The 20,443-nt window shown below is 40.6% G+C and overlaps 1 protein-coding gene across 2 annotated transcripts in view; it reads right to left on the reverse strand.

Moving 5' to 3' along the window:
* anapc1 (anaphase promoting complex subunit 1) overlaps positions 1-20,443 on the reverse strand; it is a 64,573-nt gene that overhangs the window by 21,829 nt on the left and 22,301 nt on the right. Inside the window, exons 25-43 of one of the 2 annotated variants that reach the window (XM_040139472.1) lie at positions 18,441-18,519; positions 17,701-17,737; positions 16,908-16,981; positions 16,225-16,403; positions 15,613-15,699; positions 15,151-15,290; positions 14,502-14,620; positions 13,533-13,663; positions 12,953-13,093; positions 8,461-8,613; positions 7,349-7,430; positions 6,456-6,547; positions 5,445-5,579; positions 4,550-4,632; positions 3,663-3,741; positions 3,467-3,541; positions 2,282-2,334; positions 1,947-2,094; positions 1,537-1,730 (exon numbers count right to left, since the gene is read on the reverse strand). In XM_040139472.1, coding sequence (XP_039995406.1) covers positions 1,537-1,730; positions 1,947-2,094; positions 2,282-2,334; positions 3,467-3,541; positions 3,663-3,741; positions 4,550-4,632; positions 5,445-5,579; positions 6,456-6,547; positions 7,349-7,430; positions 8,461-8,613; positions 12,953-13,093; positions 13,533-13,663; positions 14,502-14,620; positions 15,151-15,290; positions 15,613-15,699; positions 16,225-16,403; positions 16,908-16,981; positions 17,701-17,737; positions 18,441-18,519 — 2,081 coding nt within the window. Of the gene's footprint in view, positions 1-1,536; positions 1,734-1,946; positions 2,095-2,281; positions 2,335-3,466; positions 3,542-3,662; positions 3,742-4,549; positions 4,633-5,444; positions 5,580-6,455; positions 6,548-7,348; positions 7,431-8,460; positions 8,614-12,952; positions 13,094-13,532; positions 13,664-14,501; positions 14,621-15,150; positions 15,291-15,612; positions 15,700-16,224; positions 16,404-16,907; positions 16,982-17,700; positions 17,738-18,440; positions 18,520-20,443 lie in introns of both variants that reach the window. The other variant, XM_040139471.1, reaches the window with a different exon arrangement.

The following is a 20,443-nucleotide window of genomic DNA, read 5'->3' on the forward strand; positions in this document are numbered from 1 at the left end:
TTGGTGCAGAGTGCCTTGCCCACTGTGACTAGTGATTGTAAAACAATCACTTTCTAACCTCTTCTTGTCCATGTATATGTGCCTCACAAGTTTCTTGCCACAGTGGTCATATTTTGGTCTTTGTGCTCTATACCTTTAAAGTGTATCGTATTAGTTTGCTATATCTGCATTTTGGCCTTACATACACACATTATGCTCAAGGTGGGAAACTGTCTGACAACAGCAAACAATACTCGAGCAGTTGGGTATAGTTGACAAAACATACTGTATTGCTTAAATGCGTAGTTAGACTCAATGTTCCGCCCTGTGTCTGCCTACAGCACAATTTGGAAAAGTGCTGTTTTGGCTAGGTTACGGAGCGAGGGAGGCTTGCCATGGGGGAGGTATGTCTTTGAAACAAACATCTGTCCATCTGACGCAGGAATACTGGACATGAAATTGGGGTGGAATCAGAGTGGGTAGCAGATTGAAAAGCTTAGATGCTAGAGGACAGTATCTGTTGTTTGACCCGAAATTTCAAAGATGTAGAAATCGTGACTGGTCCTGAGCACCACAAAAACAAAGGAGACCATTGTGGACTTTAGGAGATCCAGGGAGACCACACAGCCCCCTCTGCACATAAATGGTGAGGAGGTGGAGAGTGTCAACAACATCAAATTCCTGGGAATCCATATAACGAAAGATCTCTCATGGTCCCTTAACACCTCCCACCCGGTGAAGAAAGCTCAACGGAGGTTTTTCTTCCAAAGAAAACTCAAAACAGGCCAAACTTCCCTCTCAGCTCCTAGTAAACTTTTACAGAAGCACCATAGAGAGTATCCTCTGCCACTTTGCCACACTGTGGTATGCCAGCTGCACTGCCGAGAACCTGAAGGACTTGGTCCAGGTGGTAAAATCGGCACAGAGGATTGTGGAAACTATGCTCCCAAACCTGGGCACAGTGTATGCTAGCCGTCTACACAAGAAGGTTAGTAACATCAGTAAGGACCCAACCCACCCAGGTCGCAGTCTGTTTGTCCCCATGTCAGTCAGGGAAGAGATATAGAGCCATCAAATCCCGATCTAACGGCATGAAGAACCGCTGTAGCCTCCGTCACATTTTATTTACTATATGCAGACAGAGGATACTACTTTTATGCTAACATGTCTCTGTATTGATTTAATGCTGTATTTTTCTCATTTTTATTTTATGCCTTTTTGTTGCAATAACAGCTGTCTAATTTATTGTGCAATATATTTTATACTGCACTGTTTGCTCCTCATCCAAGTGCCTTTATCATATACAGATAGAGGATGCTACCTCCTCATATTTACCTTATGAGCATCATGTGATTAACTGATTTATTAACTAATCTTTTCAGTATTACTTTAGTCATTTCGACCCCAAATGTACAGTGGCTTTAAAATAGCTGCTGTGAAAAAAGGTCAATAAAGCAGTACCTGAAAAGTGTGTGTGTGTGTGTGTGTGTGTGTGTGCGTGCGTGTGTGTGTGTGCGTGTGTGTGTGTGTGCACGTGCGTCACTGCCTGCGTCTCACCTCCCCCCTCCAAGGAAGAGCAGGCCCAGTGCCATGTGATGAGCCATGTGGAAGCCGTAGTTCATCTCGCCGCCGGTTCGCTTGTGGAAGAAGCGACAGAGCTGCAGGACCTTGAGGTTCCCGGTACCGGACATCACCATGGACATAGCCAGCAGGATCATTGACAGACAGGTCTGCAGATTGTAATAACCTGTCTGCTAGGGGAACCAGCACACATGTTGACAGACAGGGAACGACAGAACAAAGGGGAAATATAGGAAATCATTACCTTTAAATCATCAAATCATTTTCTCAAAGTATACGTTAGTGAGGCAACAAAGCACTTTTTTTTAACTGTGACAATCTTGTAAGGTCATTCTTACAATGGATCAAAGTACAAATTTAAACACACACATAAAAAAAACACTTACAACAGCAGCTGTACCAGCGAAGGACATGATCTTCATGAAGCTCCTGGCAAACTCGTAGAGGCAGTCGAAGGCATCGGAGTTGGCAGAACCGGCGAAGCGTAAGCCCAGTGCCATACAGGCCCCAGCTGTAATGTAGTCTTGGGCTTGGCTGAGAGAAACAAATAACATGACATAATCAGTCATGGTGGTGGGACATTGTGGAGAACATCACTACAACAATCACAGAGGGTGGTGATATAAAGGAATAATGGATTAAGTTGAATTCCCCTGAAGAGCTACAATATTCAAGGTTTAAAAGAGAAAATGTAATGGCCATTTTTGTCTCAAATACTTACGCCATTGTCTCCATGTTAATGTCCTCTGAAGGGTCAAAAGTCCCTCTCATGATCTGAAAACAAAATAAATGTAGAAAAAAAGATACAGAGGTAAGTGGCCAGGTATCGGGGGTAACAGTCTGATTGATACTTTGCTTACTTGCTGTTGTGGCGTTTGCTGGAAAGATAGCAGAAGTACAAGACACCGTATATAAAAGACAGCGGTTGCATTAAGAAATAGCCAGTCAACGTCAATAAAATTGTTTTACCAGTTCTGGTCATGACGGGCTGAAGCAAGTAAGTTCTCTTTAGGGTTATGAACCAATTTAAGCCCTCTGGTGTGGTTTTTTGTTCCTGATTACAATGACCAAGTGTTCTGAATGTGCTAAGGCACTGGTTACTAGTATTTATTGCCATAAACATACTAATCTAACAGGAAAAAAAACAATACATTGCTCCTATAATACCATGTAATTCTCTAGAAGACTCCCATGTTTACAGAGGAGACAAATATTCCCAGCACACCAGTTCCACACATTTTGTTACTTAACAGCAGACAAAAACAGACAACAAAAATCTTGACAGACGACTAACTGCACTAAGCGGAGCAGTGTGAGGTTCACCACCTCGCTCCTCTATGGTAGGTGTTAAGGTAAAAAAAAAAGGTTGTTTTTCCAAAAGATCCATGTTATTTTTAATATCATCTGGGGTATGTCAGATTCTAAGCAATCATTGTTGAAGTGTTTCCGCAAAGCAATTTCTTCAGATAACTCGTCAAACAAACATTCCTCAGCGGATTAGCGGTTTATGAAGTTGATCTTTTCTTGTTTATCCAGGGTGGCCATTTCCTCTGTGCGCGCATCAGGGAAAAGCTACTAGGCAGTGAGCGTGCGTGACAGCAAATGGAGAAGCTCTCATGAACTGAATATGCAGTAGCTGGAGTAACCATTCTGTCACAACGATCACAGACGAAGCAACAAAATCAGTGCACTGGCTGACACAAATCAGCCGCTGGAATTGATAAAATAACTGAACTGAAGACGTTAAATCTGCCCCCTCCGCAGAAATGAACCAAACCTCACAGCTGGGAATTCTTTACAAGTCACAGTGACTTGTTTGCCAAGACTGCTGTATCACAGCTCCAAATATGTCCGCTCCATAATAATGTGTATGCGTGCGTATGTGCATGTGTGTGTATTTTCTCACCTGGGGTATGTTACTCTTGACCCACTCAGTATTAGGGAGGATTTCATCCCACATGATAATACACCGAGCAAGAGTCTGTGAGGATAGAGAGGCAAAAAAAAAAAAAGGAGAGAGATAGGTGTACCAGATTAAGAGAAAGGTGAGAAGAATGATCTCACACACAAACACACGTGTACACAGCTAGAGCCACACTAACCCTCAGCAGCAGAAACTCTGGCTTGATGAAATCCAACAGGAACCAAGTGTCTGGAGGTTTCAGCCAATCAGCAATCGACCTAGTGGACAGAACCACAGAGAAACAAGGAGGTGTTAATACCCCCCTTCAGCACCCACTAAACCAAAAGACAGCCGGCATCAGGTGATCCTTGAAGAAGACAGGAACCTCTTGACCAATAGCAGAAAGCTAGGAGATGGAGGAGTCTTGTTCTTCTGTGGCGTAATGTGACGACTGGACTCACTGAGAGATGATATTTTCCATCAGGCAGGTTACGATGCTCTGCTCGATGACATAGAAAGCACCACACTTTGGCCTTATTTATAAAACTAAACATACTGGTTAGCGCAGCAATGGTAGATGATTCTGTGCCTGTTGTAAACTTTGTTGTTCTTAAATGTACAACACTGGCTCCGAGGTACCACATACTGTTTACTCTAACTTTTTTTTAATTTCTTTGTCTCAAAATAAAATGGAAAATGGGTCAGTATGATATCTCATTTTGATTCAGAATAGCACATAGTCATATCAGTAATGCTTCCTGACCTGTACATATTGTGTTCATATTTAACGGATCAGGGGTCAGCAGTTAGGCCTGACTGTGGGCCAGTTTTTTTTTTAAGCAGCCCTTTGGACACCTGGAGCTATTGTTTAGTAGAAGCACTTGTGGCAGCAAGGGAACAATCTGAAAATGTCTTGCCAGTGATTCATAAAACTGAACCACTGCACAAAGGTTGTTGGTGGTAGTACCAAATAACAACACTTGGAAAGTACAAGGACTCATTTTACATCTATAAAATGAGTTTCTTGTTTGGTTCTATGCTTGAAAAGATGGTGGGTGAATTGATCAGTTGTTTGTCTTTTCTCACCTGTTGTTGGTCTTGAGGTAAATCATGGCAAGGGCCAACGTGGCCCCTGGACACGTCACATCCACATTGATTGTGTCACCTTCCTGAAACGACCATTGATAGTAATTGAAGAAGGGGCGGCTGTAGGTGAGCTAGCTAACCACAGTAACTAATCGGCTAATGACCAGTGTCTTGTATTTCATTTTATCATCTGTGAAACGCCGTTTTGTGTTGCGCTGACTCTTTATCTAAAGAGGTGCGCGTACCACTTTCATACCCTTGTCATAACTATGTAATGAAAACTGATGAGAATATTATATGAATATCAATATGTATCAATTTGTATGACTCATTACAACCAACTGACAACTACCTAATCAGCCAATATCGGCTTTTAAGGTAAGAGCATAAAATAAACAATTGTTGTTGATGAGGATTGGATTACTAAAGAATTGTGACCAGGACACATACTGAGTGGACATTTCACAGCTGAAAAATAAAACTTGTAGGCACTCTCTGATGGAGTAACTATAGAAGTGTTTCTGATGTATCACAAAAAACTCTTTGTAATATTTGTGCTGCAGTTTCTTGTTATTTATCAGCAGACTTCCATGCCAATACAGCATATTTGTGAAAAACAAATATTGGATACCATACCAAACGTATTCGTCGGGCTCTACAAGGTAGCCTTTATATATAATGAAGTTAGAACACTATTAAATGCTATAATAAGAGTGCTATGAATCAATTACTGGGCCTTCAAGAGACATGGAAGAGTTTAGAAGACCCATAAAGCTAGCACTAACGTGTTATTACATATAGTGGTACAGTTTTCACCGTTATATTAGTACAGCGAAATACCACTGTTGAACATTCGAGAAAAATAACAGAAAAAGACAAGGATTTTTCCACCTACCTTGATTTGGTAGCTGGGAGACTTATGTCTCTCCCGGTTGGCCCCGGCCTGAGCCCTGCGGTGGCCCCCCACCATGTACTGGTACAACTGCTCAGGAACATTCAGGTCTGTCATCCCAATCAGGTTACTGCCATGCTGCAAGGAGAGAGAGGGGGAACAGAGGGCGGGCAAGGAGTTGGTTACCTCGCCGAGAAGTCGGAGGTGTGCAGCCTTTCGCCTGCGGCTCTTCATCTAACAGGTCAATGTGGCCGCTCCTTCTTGTTCGGTTACTCCCTGCAATATTTCAAACTGATCCGCTGTCCAGAAATGCCCGAAATGACCGTTGTCTTGTTTTGCAGACGCATTTTTGATGAACAACAGCGTTAAGTGCGTAGCTCAAAGACAAACATTTTATTTCCTGTTACTACTTCACGATAAAAGTCAACTCATGTTTCGCCAGTTAAATGTTTTTAACGTTCTCTTTGAATTGGCAGTAACTTAATACTGCATTTTTTCGGGTAATGTCGCCAAAGACACCCAGTTTGTAACACTGCAAGTATATAAATATTGAAATACTTTCATCAGTGGGCCATAGCCTCAGTCACCATTGTGTTACCTCGTTCGGTGATAGATAGTGACTGAACAGACATTAATTTGAATGAAAATTTTTGAAATTGCCACTTAAGGGGCAGAAATTGTTTCTGTTCTAAAATATCAATGATAAACATCAGGTTTTGTGAGAAAGCAGTGGTTTCTCTCTGGAGTTGCCCTTTGGCACAACGATAAACACATAAACAAGAAGAAATCCAGAGGAAAATAGCACAATAGCACAGCCACAATATCAAATCATAACGCAAAGGGCAAAGTAAAGTTCATGTAACTTTCTGTGACCGCCAATCTCCCTGAAAACAATCTGATTCATTCTGAAATGAACCCCACCCTCCAGCAACTTCCAGCAGGTTAAAACAACACTAACATTTTTCTGCAAATATTTGTTTGAGCAGCAGCATGTTTTCATGTGTTGTGACTTACCCCCAGACAGACCATGCCCAGGGCGAGTCCAGCAGCTAGTGAATAGGACTCTCTGTCTGTACAGTACTCCATCTCCGGACCAGGGGGTCGACCTAAGAGACACACACAGACAAACACAATTTTGCCAACTATCCGTGACAAGCAAATGCAAGAAACAGACTCAAAGCAAGATTACAGGTCAAGAGAGGAACACCATGGTACAGGAGGTCAACCACTTCTACCTGAATGCGTATAAAGTCAGTGCTTTTCATATTGACCAACAGAGCTTGAGTATTACTTAAAACCAGGGATTTTCAAAGTCCGGGCCAAGGTCAGGATCCAGACTGACCGCCTAATCAATCTGGATTGGACCACAAGTCACTTATTAAGTTATTAGGATATATTTTCTTATGTTTAAGTGTTTGGGTTAGACTGTTTACACTACAAAGACAGTGCAGAAAATATAAGGTAAAGACAAGTTATCCAACGTTATACAGTATGTTTCCCACAGCCCAATGAGGTGTATTAAAATGTCTTGTTTTATTCAACCAACCCACAGATATTCAAATTTACTATCATATCTGAAAAACAAAACATCAAATCCACTTATTTGAGAAGCTGGAACCAGTTTGGCATTTTTGCTTGAAAAATGACTGAAACGATTGATGATGAAAACAGTTGCTGGTAAATTTCCTGTCAATCGACTAATCGCTGCAGCTCTATTTATGAGTTGCACATTTTGAAAGCATTAGGTCAAGTAAAATTCACCTGCATATTTGATTAAAAGTTTGAGTATCCCGGTTTTAAACCCATAGTTAATCCGGGTCTTGTTTGAAAAAGTGTCCTCTGTCTGTCCACCGTGCAAAATATGCGCACACGCATGTACACACGCACGCACGCACACACACACACACCTATCTCAGACAGCAAGACTTCAGCATTGTGTCTGTGTCCTGTTCCCTGGTAGACCAGCCCAATGCCAATTACAGCAGCAACCTGCAGAACAGACAGAGAGAGAATTGATCTTGTAGATATTTGTGAGTTCTTAGTTCTTAATTGTAGTTAACAACTAATTAACTGTAGTTCTTAATATAAACCATACAGAGACACAGTTAGACACATAGTTACTTAATTACTCATATATAAATCACTTACTGCAATTCTAACTGCACCGATACACTGATCTATTCTCATGCAGACTTTTTTTATTCTTACTCTTATTCTTACTCTTAACTTTTATTTAACCAGGTAAATCCCACTGAGGTTATAAACCTCTTTTCAAGGGAGACCTGACCAGGACAGCAGCATTACAAGTTTCGGACAAGACAAGACAATAGTAAGCACACAAATAAACTATAATTAAAAATCAGGTGACGATCGATGGAGGCTAAATAAACAACAGAGAAAGTTACCAAACAATAAAGAGCTAAAAAACAGAGACTATTAGTCAAATGTATTTTTAGAGCCTATTTAAAAACAACAACAGGCATTGTTGTGCAATGTGCTTTACAGTGAGAAATTACAATACAAGTCACAAATTAAAACAAGACAGCTAAATAATAAAATTAAATTGAATAACAAAATAATTCTTTAATTAAATTTTATAAAATTAGTTAAATCATGAAAACAAAAAATAGAAGGGTACTAACTTTGACAGACAACATATAATACTTTATAATACTATATAATATTTTTAAGTTACTATTTATAAAGACTTGAAAGTAACTGCATAAGGTTAGGTCTTTAGCCACGATTTAAAAGTGACGACAGATCGAAAAGATCTGACACTGAGGGGTAAAATGCTCCAAATGTACAAGGAGTCATTTACCATACAGTTTTGAATAGCTTTGAATTCACTTTGGGATACGCAGTTCTTTAATTCAATTTCCCTCTGTAAACTAGTCCAAGTGCCTGGGGCAGAAAACATGAAAGCTTTCTTTCCCATCTCTGTGTGCTAGGGACAAACGGCAGATATGTGTCACGTGATCTAGGATGATTTGAGCTAAGTATGCACTCTCACTCTTACCTGAACATTGTGTGGTACATCCAGCTCAGTAGAGGTGGGTGGGAGCAGGGCAGGGATGTGTATACTAAGCAGGCGGGTAACTGACATGTCCATCGTGCCCAGTTTGGCTGAAGACACGCCCAGTAGGAGCCCAATACTGGTCATCTCATGGCCCTGACAGGGTGGAGGGGATACAAAAATGTGGATTTGGGGCGACAAAGAGATAGCCGAAAAGTTGTCAATGATAAATATGAATAATAATAACTTCCTGTCACAGTATTAACACACAATACAGAGAGTGGACACTTTGAAAGCTGAGATCTGAGGGATTCTTTTCCTAAGAACAGTATGTCCGTTAAAGAATGGTCAGTTTTAGCAAAATGTAACCGTCAATCTATATCACACCACGTAACGTGATGTTTGTCTCTGTGTACAAGATAACGGCTGCTGCAGAAAAAATTATTTCCAATGTAATCGGCTCTAACTGTGACTCTGATATCTGAGGAGTCCAAATCAGTTTCCACACCAGCTCACCATGACTGACAGCTTTCTTTGGACTCCTGTGCATCACCTGTGTGTGTGTGTGTTTAATAATAATGTGTGTCTAATGACAACATGCGAGTAGACCATGCTCTGCCTGCAAACACTCTGAAAAGGGTCATCTATAATTTAAAATTTTGAGTGTGAAGTCAACACTCAACACTTTTGCTCTTTATTGAAATGAAAAGATCCAATCACCATTTTTTTATAGGATAGTCAGAGATCAATCACTCTGTTTAAGAAACTGACTGACAATTAACAATTAAAATGCCAATGAACCCTTCCAGTTAGGTCCGTAAGTATTTGCGCAGTGACACGATTTTCATAACTTTGCCTCTGTACATCACCACAGTGGATATGAAACGACAACATCAAGATGTGATTGAAGTGTAGACGTTCAGCTTTAATTCAAGAGGGTTAAAAAAAAAAAAAAAAACATCACATTAACCGTTTGGGAATTAAAGACATTTTTATACATAGTCCCTCATTTTCAGAGGCTCAAAAGTAGTTGGACATTTGACTGACAATCAGTTTCATGGCCAGGTTTGGCTTGTTCCCTCATTATTTCATGACAAAGGAAGCAGATAAAATGTCTGGAGTTTATTCCAAATGTTGAACAAGCATTTAGTAGCTGTTCATGGGAACTCTCAACATGTGGTCCAAAGAGGTGTCGATGCAAATGAAGGAGACCGTCATGGGGCTGAAAAAACACAACAAACCTATCAGACGGCAGAAACTTTAGGAGTAGCCAAATCAACAATTTGGCTCATTTTTAAAAAGAAAGAATACACTGGCAAGCTCAGCAACTCCAAAAGGCCTGGAAGACCACGGACACCAAATGAAGTGGATGATCGCGGAATTCTTTCCTTGTTCAAGAAAAACCCTTCACAACATCTAGCCAGGTCAAGAACACTCTCTAGGAGACAGGAGTATTATTGTCAAAGTCTACAATCAGGAGATGCCTTCATGAATGTAAATACAGACAGTCAGTGTTACCATCAACTACTGGTAACACTCAACCTTGTGGTAAACAAGGTGCAAATTGCTGGTAACACTCAAGAACAGAAAGGCCAGAATAGACTTTGCTAGAAACCCTCTAAAAAAGCCCAGTTCTGGAACAAGAGTCTTTGGACAGATGAGACCAAGATTAACTTGTACCAGAATGATGGGAAGAGAAGAGTATGGAGAAGGAAAGGAACGGCTCATGATCCAAAACATACCACATCATCTGTCAAACATGGTGGAGGCAGTGTTATGACATGGGCATGTATGGCTGCCAGTGGAACTTGGTCAGTGGTGTTTATTGATGATGTGACTGCTGATTGAAGTAGCAGGATGAATTCTGGAGTGTACAGGTCTATACTATCTGCTCAGATTCAGCCAAATGCTTCAAAACTGATAGGACGGTGCTTCATAGTACAGATGGATAATGGCCCAAAACATACTGCGAAAACACCTCGAGAGCTTCTCAAGGCAAAGATTTGGAATATTCTTCAATGGCCAAGTCAGTCACCTGACCTCAACCCAACTGAGATTTCTTTTCACTTACTGAAGAAAAAATCTGAGGGCAGAAAGACCCACCAACAAGCAGCAACTGAAGGCAGCTGCAGTAAAGGCCTGGCAAAGCATCGCAAGGGAGGAAACTCAGCATTTGGTGACGTCCATGGGTTCCAGACCTTAGGCAGTCATTCACTACAAAGGATTTTCATCCAAGCATTGAAAACAATCCGTATATCATAATTATGTTAGTTTGTCCAATTACTTTTGAGCCTCTGAAAATTACAGACTATGTATAAAAATGGTAATTCCTAAACAGTTAATGTGATATCTTTGTTACACCCCTTTAATGAAAGCTGAAAGTCTACACTTCAATCACATCTTGACGGCTGTTTCGAATCCACTGTGGTGGTGTACACAAGCAAAATTAAAAAAATTATGTCACTGTCCAAATACTCATGTAACTAACTGTAAATTGTCAAACAAACATTCAGCCATTCATGAGTTAACGCCCCGATCAGTAAACTTTAAACCTTTTTTCTATAAACATAAACACAATAATTCATTCCGAAATTCTGAAAAATATCCAGGAAAAGATCCAACAACAAGATTTCAAGATTTTTGAAAAAAATGGGAAAATTAAATCCCAGTGTGAGTGTCAGACTACTGTCATTTCTCTCATTTTCTTTCTTTTAAAATTGTCTCATCAGAAAATAAAGGAAAAAAACTGAACTTTTAAATCTTTTAAATGAACAGTAAAACTCAAATGATTGATACAAGTTTAAAGATTTTAAAGCCACAATTGAAAAAAGAAAATACGCTGTCTCAGTTTGTCTTCGTAAAAGGCTGCAATAACAAGTTGAACACACTGGGATGCTTAAATGAGGGACACACACACACACACACACACACAAACACACACACACACACACACACAAATTCTCTCTAAAACCACAACGATACACAATTCTGATGAACTGATCCAAAGTATGTCAGTGTAATTTTTCTTCTACAGCGAGAATAGAAACCAACAGAAAACCACCAGCTACAAACAGGCTTCACTGTAAACCACGTTCATGGCTTTCATTCAGACTTGAGGCCCAGAGTTACTGTCATATTTTACTGTGCAACTTTACATCATTTTTCATCTGAGCTGTTAGTGTCTCTGTCCAAAAATTAGTTTCTGTGTATTAATTGTAATGGATAAAATAGGGGACTCTGATTGCACTGTATAGTTATTTTACTTACAGTATAATTAATCGCAATAGATTCTGACTACCATAAGAATTTAACCAAACATAAAAAACATATTATTGGTGGAGTTTATAATGTGTAAGGTGAGATGAGTTAGTTACGGTTTTGATGATTCCCTCAACACACCAGACCAAGTTCCTAACTTCAGCATTGTGAAAAAAGGAAATTCTGACCAATTACATGATTTCAGCATCAAATTAATACCATAACCTTTATGTATATGAAGCCAGCTTGAATTTACGAGAAAACTCTTTTCGAGCTAGAACACCACATAGAGGCAGAGAAAAAAAAGATTGAAAATGTCGTGGAGAACATCTTGCAGATCACATGAGCATTTGGAACCGAAATTTTAACCCTTTTTTTCCTGAGCTGGCAGCTTTCTGAATGGATCGGGGTCGAAACAGTCACATTTCAAATCGACCACTTTAGAAAGTGGATTTTCTCTAAATTTAAGGTACTTTAAAGTCCGTATGAGAACACTCTCATCTCGTCTATAGAGAAATGACTGATACGGAAAGCTCGCTCGTCTTTATGACCTGCTGCTTCAATTCACATCTTGAATCAAAATGGGAAATGAAAATGAATCAATCTCGAACCCGGTGTGGATACTGTGTGGATTTGGTGCAAGGGTTCCTCTTCATCTTTAACCACATCTTTACACTGACTTTTTAATTGAGCAAGAATAAGCTTTGGCTTGCAGCATCCTGTTATTTTTCTCACCTGAAAGTGGGAAGGACTCGTCTTGTTTCAAAGTTCTCGCAGAGTTTCGATTTGACTGGCTGCCTGGCTCTGCTGCAAGTTTACATATCTCATTTACAGTCATCTAGAGAAAAATGTGTGTGTAAGGGTGTGTGTGTGTGTGTACGTGTGTGTGTGTGTATGCGAGGGTGTATGTGCATGTTAATGTAAGTAGATGGGAGGTACCTTTGCGTAAACTGTGTTTAGGTTAATTTTTGCTTTACTTTCTTGCAATTCTTTGTAAGTCGGTGTGCGTACTCTGTGTGTGTGAGTGTTTATACCGCAGTAGTTTAGAAAGAAACAGTCATTTAGCGCACCACCTACAGTAAACTGAGCATTAAGGTAGAAAGTATTCGTTAAAGCCTATAATTTGTCTGCCTGTGTATGCAAGTATGGTTATAAATAAAATGTGTATGTTTGCTCTGTTTGTGCTGGGAAACTCAAGGTGTGAAACATGTACGCTTTTGTGTGCATGTGTGTGTACCTTGGTGAGGTAGTCATGTATGTTGAGCGTGGCCAGCTTGGTGAGGTGTCCGTTGAGGCCCAGGGCCATAAGGAAGCCCGCATACTCATTAGCCAGCTCAGGGCTCTTTGGCTTGTTGTACGCAATCCAGGCTGAGTCCACCTTAACAAACAAAAAGAGAAGTCGCGTTTATTTGTACAAGAATAAGGAAGGTTTGTTTACTGCGGGAGGGTGAGAACGTTTACAATGCAAGCTTGAACAACCGCGACCAGATTATCTACGAGTTTGTTTGAGTATTTCCAAATTTAAGAAGTTTTAAGGGATCATGAATGCCCTCGATACATTTCATGTTAATTGTTTTTCCTTGTATACAAGTCGAAATTTCAGCCTTATGGAGACATTAGAGGAAATGTTACAGCTTCATCAAAAACATTAGGTTTTATCATGATGACTATTAGTACACACAGCAAATTTAATTAAAAAAAAAAAAAAAAAATCCAACAGGGCAGACTGTAGAAACAACTGAGTAATGAGCCGCAGGTAAGTAAAACTGAACACAAGTCCTGATGAGGAGTTAATGCAGCTCTGGTTTCAGACTGACCTGTGAAGCTGGGGCTATTTTAAGTCCAGCAGCCACTCCATTATGGAAGCTGGGCCAGCCAGTCATATTGGGAGGAACGTCAATATTCCCGCTGTTCAGGTCTACCATAGTGTTCCGAGGCGGGGCGCGGCCTGGAGTAGAACAAGAGAAATACACAGACTCTGAACATAACATCAACATTTAACATTTTCTGTTAAAAGAAACTTAAGTATTCACAATATTAACATTAAGAATGAGTGGGTGGATTTCAAGATATTCAACAGGGCGTCCTTCTTTCTCAATGATTTTGTATATTTCTCTATACGCAGCAATCAGACTCATTACTTCGTAGGCTTGACCCTGTCTATCATTCATCTATGCGGTTTATTTTCAATCTCGGAACAGGAAATCATTTCTGTAATCTATGCAAGTTGACTGGACGGACTTTCTCCTGTTTCTAACAGCTATCATCCAGATGGATAATCTGATGTGTCCCTAGAGTCTGCTCAGATTTTAGTAAAACTGCACGTAAACATCATAAACATAATGACAAAACTGGAATGACTTTCTTCATACCACACACTCAAACATCATATTCAAAAAATGTTTCATGAGAAAGGCCGTTGTTTTAAACAGTAAAGTTTTTCTCAGTTCCTGTTTTGTTGTCTTCTCCTGTGTTAGATGTGATTGTTTTAAATGAATGATGTGTGTTCTTCTGTAACTATTTGACACTTACAGTATTTTACAATGCCATTTTGGACAGGTCTCTCTTACAAGAGATATAATGTATATCAAGAGATGCCCTGGCTAAATAAATAAAACCCAGTCTAGGGTGAATATTTAAACACCAATGCACTAAATGAATTTTTCTCAGACTCCCTGTCTGTAACACACTTTTTTTCAAATTTCCCAGTATTCCAAATATTTAATGATATTACCCAATGCATTGACACTGGTGAGAATGTTGACATTTCAACGTTATCACATTACCTGTGAGGTTGAGTTTGGGGACAGGTAAAGGTTCAGTCGGTACAGGGTGATAGGAGAAGAGAGTGAAGAGGCCTCGGCCAACTGGGAGAGCCATGGTCCTCTGACACAACTGCAGGAGTCTGGGGAGGATACAAAGACGTGGCCAAAAAGAGAGCAGGGTATCAAAACTAAGGAAACATTACAGAGTCTGAGTCAGAAAAAAAAATATGTAATTTATACTGTATAAACCCTGGATTACAGCAGGCATCCCAGTGATTTCTCAAAGTTAAACTGTGAGACAGAGACAAAATGAGGACAGAGCTTGAGACGAAAGAAAACACTGAAAATAGAACTGTCAGCAAAAGAACATTTTGGAGAAACCCAGACCGATTTGAAACAGTAGAAAAGAGTAACAAAAATCTCAAATAAACAAATGAGAAGAAAGGCACCAGAGGACAGAAAACCATACTGTGTCCCACCAAACCAGAGTTTAACCGTCTGTGTGTATCTATGTTCCAAGACAAGAGGCAGTCAGGACACACACACACACACACACACACACACACACACACACACACACACACACACACACACACACACACACACACACACACACACACACACACACACACACACACACACACACACACACACAGTACATTATTCTTACTTGTTCTCTTTCTCCTCTATGTACTCGTGGTCAGAAACCTCCGGTAGCTGGACAACACTGACTCGGACCGGTCTGGAACTCTGCAGGAGCCTCCGGACCTCCTGGACCCTAAGATCCTGACTCCAGATCAGCCCTGTGACCTGGAGAGGAGAGAGACAGGGCATGAATACTGTAAATTTTCAAATGATAAACAGATTCAAATAATGGCTAAGTCTGAAAATAATAGTCGGGGCACGGTTTATCTGGAAGAGCCTCAGAAAACAAACAGCTAGCCTGCACTAGATCAGTGATTCCCAACCAGGGGTTAGCTAAGCTAAGTAATGGTAGAAATGGACAACTAAAATAATTAGTAATCAGTTTAGAGAACCACTTCTCTAGATAACTAACAATGATTAGAGAACATTATCTTTGAAGTGGAGCCAGACCAGTAATGTAGGAGATGATGTTTACTCAGTCTGTTACCTCTTGAATGATGTCTGACATCCCATCTTCCTCCTCATCTGCTTCTGCCGTCGCAGGAGGCTCCAAGGACAGACCTGAGCCTACAGACTGGAGACGCACGCAAGTGATACACATTCACATACAGCCACAGTGACAGCTGCCGACAAAATATACTGTGGCTATAATCCAATTTTAAACTCTAAACCCGTAGAAAAAAGTCTGGACAGTCTTCAGTGACTCATGTTTTGTCTCAACAAGCTCACTGGTTTTAAGATTTATTACACAGACAGATGTCCATTAATTTGGGGTGGTGAAAATGGCAGGAAAAATCTGCCGTGGTTTTGGCACTTTTGAAAATATTGTGAGGGTTGGGCCAAGCTGCAAGCCCTCACAAATACTGCTGGGATTGGGGGCAATTTGCATACGTTGTTTGCGCTCACAAACCTTTACCTGGGGGGGTAAAGGTTTTGGACTGAGAAATACAAGGTGAGTCACAATAAAATACCATTGTATTTGTCCGTGATAACAAGACTTGTAGTTTTATTCACAGCTGAGATGTAACAGTGTCTGTTTCCTAATCTAGCTCTTAATGACAAAGAAAAAGCTCTGGGTTTCAATTTATTTCACACTCACAGCTTTGCTCTTGGCCAGGGTCATCTTGTGGGCTTGTTTGGTCAAATCCTGTCGCCCAATCAGCATACAGACCTCCTCAGACCAATCAGAACACGGCTGTTCCCTGCAGCGGTAGATGGCCTCTCGGATGGGCAGAGCCACGCCAAACGGGACTGAGTCCAGGTCCTTCAGGGTGAAACCTAAACCAGTGAAATGAGAGGGATGAGTGTTTATTTAAACAGGTTACACACAAAGCTGTGCCCTGATATAGAGGTTTCCGCATCTGAGATTAAAAAGAAACGCATCATAACAGATAACGCAGCTGTCCCCTTCCAAATAGAAATGCAGCTTTTTCCACTCAAATTTTGTTCAATGAAGCACTTAAGCCATTAACACCACAGTTTTTATGTTGTATGTACATGCTTTACATCATTATCAGATCACCGTTATACACTTTAAATACTGTAAACTTTCATTGGATTTATAGTGTAGCTACTTTATTATAAGAAGTGTCCAGGCACAAACAAAAACTCTGAATTTACTAACACTTCACAATGTGTTTTGGCTGTAAGAGAGCCCCGTTCCCAGGCTGTGGGTTCACTGGAAAGATGTGAATGCCTAAATTTGCATTAATGCAAACTGGTTTGGTGCCGATATGGCGGCCCTGTACAGATAAAAGGGGAAAGAAGACCTGCTCGTCTTACCCTCCGAGGTGAGCCAGACCACAAGCTGCTCAGACAGACTCACACAGGAAAGCATGGTCTTCACGCTGCTCTGTCTAGAATAAATACATATGAACATCAGTAAGACGAACAACTAACGATCTAATGTAATGAAAGGCAAAAAAGGAATAAATGCAGATGAAAATAATCAGAAGAAAACATAGAATTTCAAAGCCTTTTTTAAAAATTCCTTCTCAATTCTAATTCAAAGTTTTAACTTAATCGGTTCAAGCATAATGGCTCAAAAAATATTTTGCTGCAATTTGATCTTTGAGTTATTACACGTTGGCATGCTTTTTTTGAAAGAAAGAAAAAAAAAATCCAAATCATAAAAAGAAAAAAAAACTTCAAGGCGGTGATTTTCAGCTATTTTACTGTGACTTCAAAAACCTTATCATTGCACGTAATTCTGCTTTGCTGCTATAAAACCACAAAAAAACTAGAATGGCAATCAGCAGAACGTATACCGCCGCCGAGGCCAAACGATGACGATAATGTTGAGAAACGGCCTCTCTCGCAATGTTAAGAAAAGTAATAAAAAAATTCTTGGGTCTGCCCCTTTAACCGAATCCACACCAAAATTTAATGGGTTCCTCTCCGGCCCATGACCCATCCCTCCACTGAGTTTGATGGAAATCGGTTCGGTACTTTTTACGTAATCCTGCTGACAAATAAACAAACAAGCCAACAAACAGACGAGGGTGAAAACACAACCTCCTCGTCAGAGGTAATAAAATCATAAAGCTCTTCCTCTCACTGCTGTGAGCTGAATTACCTTCTGTAATGCGGTTCACTGGCACAGGACTTCTGGCCTGAGATAGATGAAGATGAGAGAGAGAGAAAGAGATTGGAGGGGGCGACAGCAGGGGAAAGAGGTCAACGGAAAATCATGCTCATCACATTCTATTCTCGACCGTATTCCAGCATTTTCAAACCTACACTGACTGGTTGTTAAATTTGTCACTAAAAAGAAACGGGCGCTAAAATTAAGTGGAAATTAAGTGGAAATTAAGTGAAATTAAGGTGTCATTTCTTTCCTGATGAGTGGAGGGCTGTGTTTATGTGGATCACATCTGTTGTTGTTTGGTTTTGTTTTGTCACTGAAAAAGGCCATCGCAGCGCTGGGAAAAAAACAGTCCCTCTGGATGCACCACCCACCAAGTCAAAATCCAATTCTGCGTCCGTGGGATAAGGGCTGATCAAAGACCTGCAGCGACTGCTGTCACCTCAGCACTGCGTTGGGTTTTTTTTGTCGAAGCAAAGAACAAATAGCAGAGATCAGGTGACACACAAACCTGCGTCACACACCTTTCTTTCTGCGTTACCGGGCCATGAAGCAGGGAACTACGGGCCTGGCAGATAATAAGGGCTGATTGTCAATAAATGTTCACAACCACAAACAAAAACAGTCAAAGGGTTCAGTCAGAAACACATACACAGTCCCAGGATACAATCAAAGACAAGTACAATGATCTTTGAGGCTGGTGACAAAACCCACATGCACATGCAACAGACCTGCAGAGAGCTTGACCAGGTACTTTGACACATCTGTCGAAGTAGCATTTTCATCTCCGGTGATGTAGAGCGCATAACTCTGAGGGGGAAAAAAAAAAAACGACACAGAAACAAAGACAAAGAGGAGGGATAAGAAGATCATAAGGCAGGCATCATTTCTGCATAGTCAAAAGCTCGACTTCATAACAGTTACATCATAAGATTTTGGTTTTCGCAGAGGAAAGGTATCTGAAGATGGATCTTTCTAACAATTCAACTGATAAGCAGAAAGGAAAAGCTTGGCAGACAGAGTGGGACTGAAGATACGGGCTGTGGGGAAAAATATATTTAACTCAGGGGGCATTTAGAATTACAGGGAGGTGAACCAGAGGGCTAGCTCCTAAGCCACTTCTACTATAATAGCATTACTCTTCCTACTGCAGATCCCGGCAAACATTACATCCGTCACGATATAAACTATCATAGTGTACGGAGAAGCTGCGTAAGGGTCAAAGCAAAGTCTAGAGCCAAGAGCATGCACATACAGTACATGTTCACATACTGTACATGCACACAGTTGTGAGTAAAAAGACTGTATGAGGGGCCAGTCTGCTTGTATCCATGTCAGGCTGTCCTGTACTCCGCCCGAGAACGCAGTGTTGTTGATATGAAGCATCCAAATTTAGGCTCCCTTAACGCAGCCAGTATTATCTACTTGCAAGCTGCAGTGTCAGACCTGCAGGCCAGTGCAACCTGCGCCACCTATGGGCAAAAAAAGGGAACACCTGCAGCAGCCGAAGTGCGCCATCTACACAGACTAACTTCTATCTCTGGTGCTGAAGATTTTAAGTGCAATTTTAAGTGCCATGGGAACCGTTGCATATCTGATGTTTATGGTAGAATAGGCCAGAGAGCGAGCTCTGGGGCCGGTTTCATCAAGTTTCACAAAGCTATTTTGCGCTTAGATAAGTCTAATGCAATCAGACAGTTTCACAAAAATAAAGACTGACTTATTTTAAGCCTAAAAAGCTCAAAATGTCAGCTTCCCTGCCCCTAGAATGAGCCTAGGCTTCCATGTTTCCATCTGTCTCATAGTCGTCAGTAGCCCAAGTTTGTGCCTCCCCTTTATTAGCATACATTCGTGTCACAGAGGTGACTACCAGTTTTTTCCAAAAGATAATTAACCAGCGGCGTTTGTAAAACGCAGAAGATTCGTTTAACAACACTACACACTGTTCTGAAGGTATCTCTGGAATCCCCAAAGAATCCTCTAACCATCTGGATAAAAATAAAAACATTTTTAAAAAATCCGTCCGCTAAGTGATGACAAAGGAACAGAGTCGCAACATGAGAAACGGGTTAAAAATCTTTTTTTAATCATGCAGCGGCCTGTGACCCAGATCGATGCCATTACATACAGACAGACTGGGGCTAAGTCATCATCACCGTCATCACTGTCTACAGTAACAATAGTGGCTGGAAACAAAGACTTCTTTTTAAGTGTCCTTCCTTCCTCGATAAGCGAAGGTTGAATCCATCAGCCCCACACACATGTACTGTACATGTACACGTCTCCATTAATACCATGACGCAGTTGCTCTTTAGGTTCAGAAAAAAAAATCACCGACGTGCTGCACAAACAGATTATATGACTGCATCTCAATCAAAGCTCCACTCTTTATCTTCACTATCTCTCTCTCTCTCTCACACTTGATGGCTTTCACTACTAAGCCTGAAAGCAGGTGGAAAGTCAAGTTTAAAAAGACCAACACAAAGATGTAAAAGCTAAGTACAAAACACGCAGTTAGCAACCGCAGCCCTCTAAATTCTGTATAATTTCTGACAAATCATATCCGCGCTTACTAAAATCAAGTTGCACTAATGTGAAAATTTTACTTAACCTTTCAGTTACAGCTGCAAGTAGCAACAAAATATTAAAATATAGTGATTATCTGAGGTCCCAGTTTAAGGATTTTGGTGCGATTCGGTGAAAGTAAGTCCCCTTTTCTTTTGTATTGTACAGA

Source organism: Xiphias gladius, chromosome 11 (genome assembly GCF_016859285.1).
Source record: "Xiphias gladius isolate SHS-SW01 ecotype Sanya breed wild chromosome 11, ASM1685928v1, whole genome shotgun sequence".
In the NCBI taxonomy this organism is placed as follows: Eukaryota; Metazoa; Chordata; class Actinopteri; order Istiophoriformes; family Xiphiidae; genus Xiphias; species Xiphias gladius.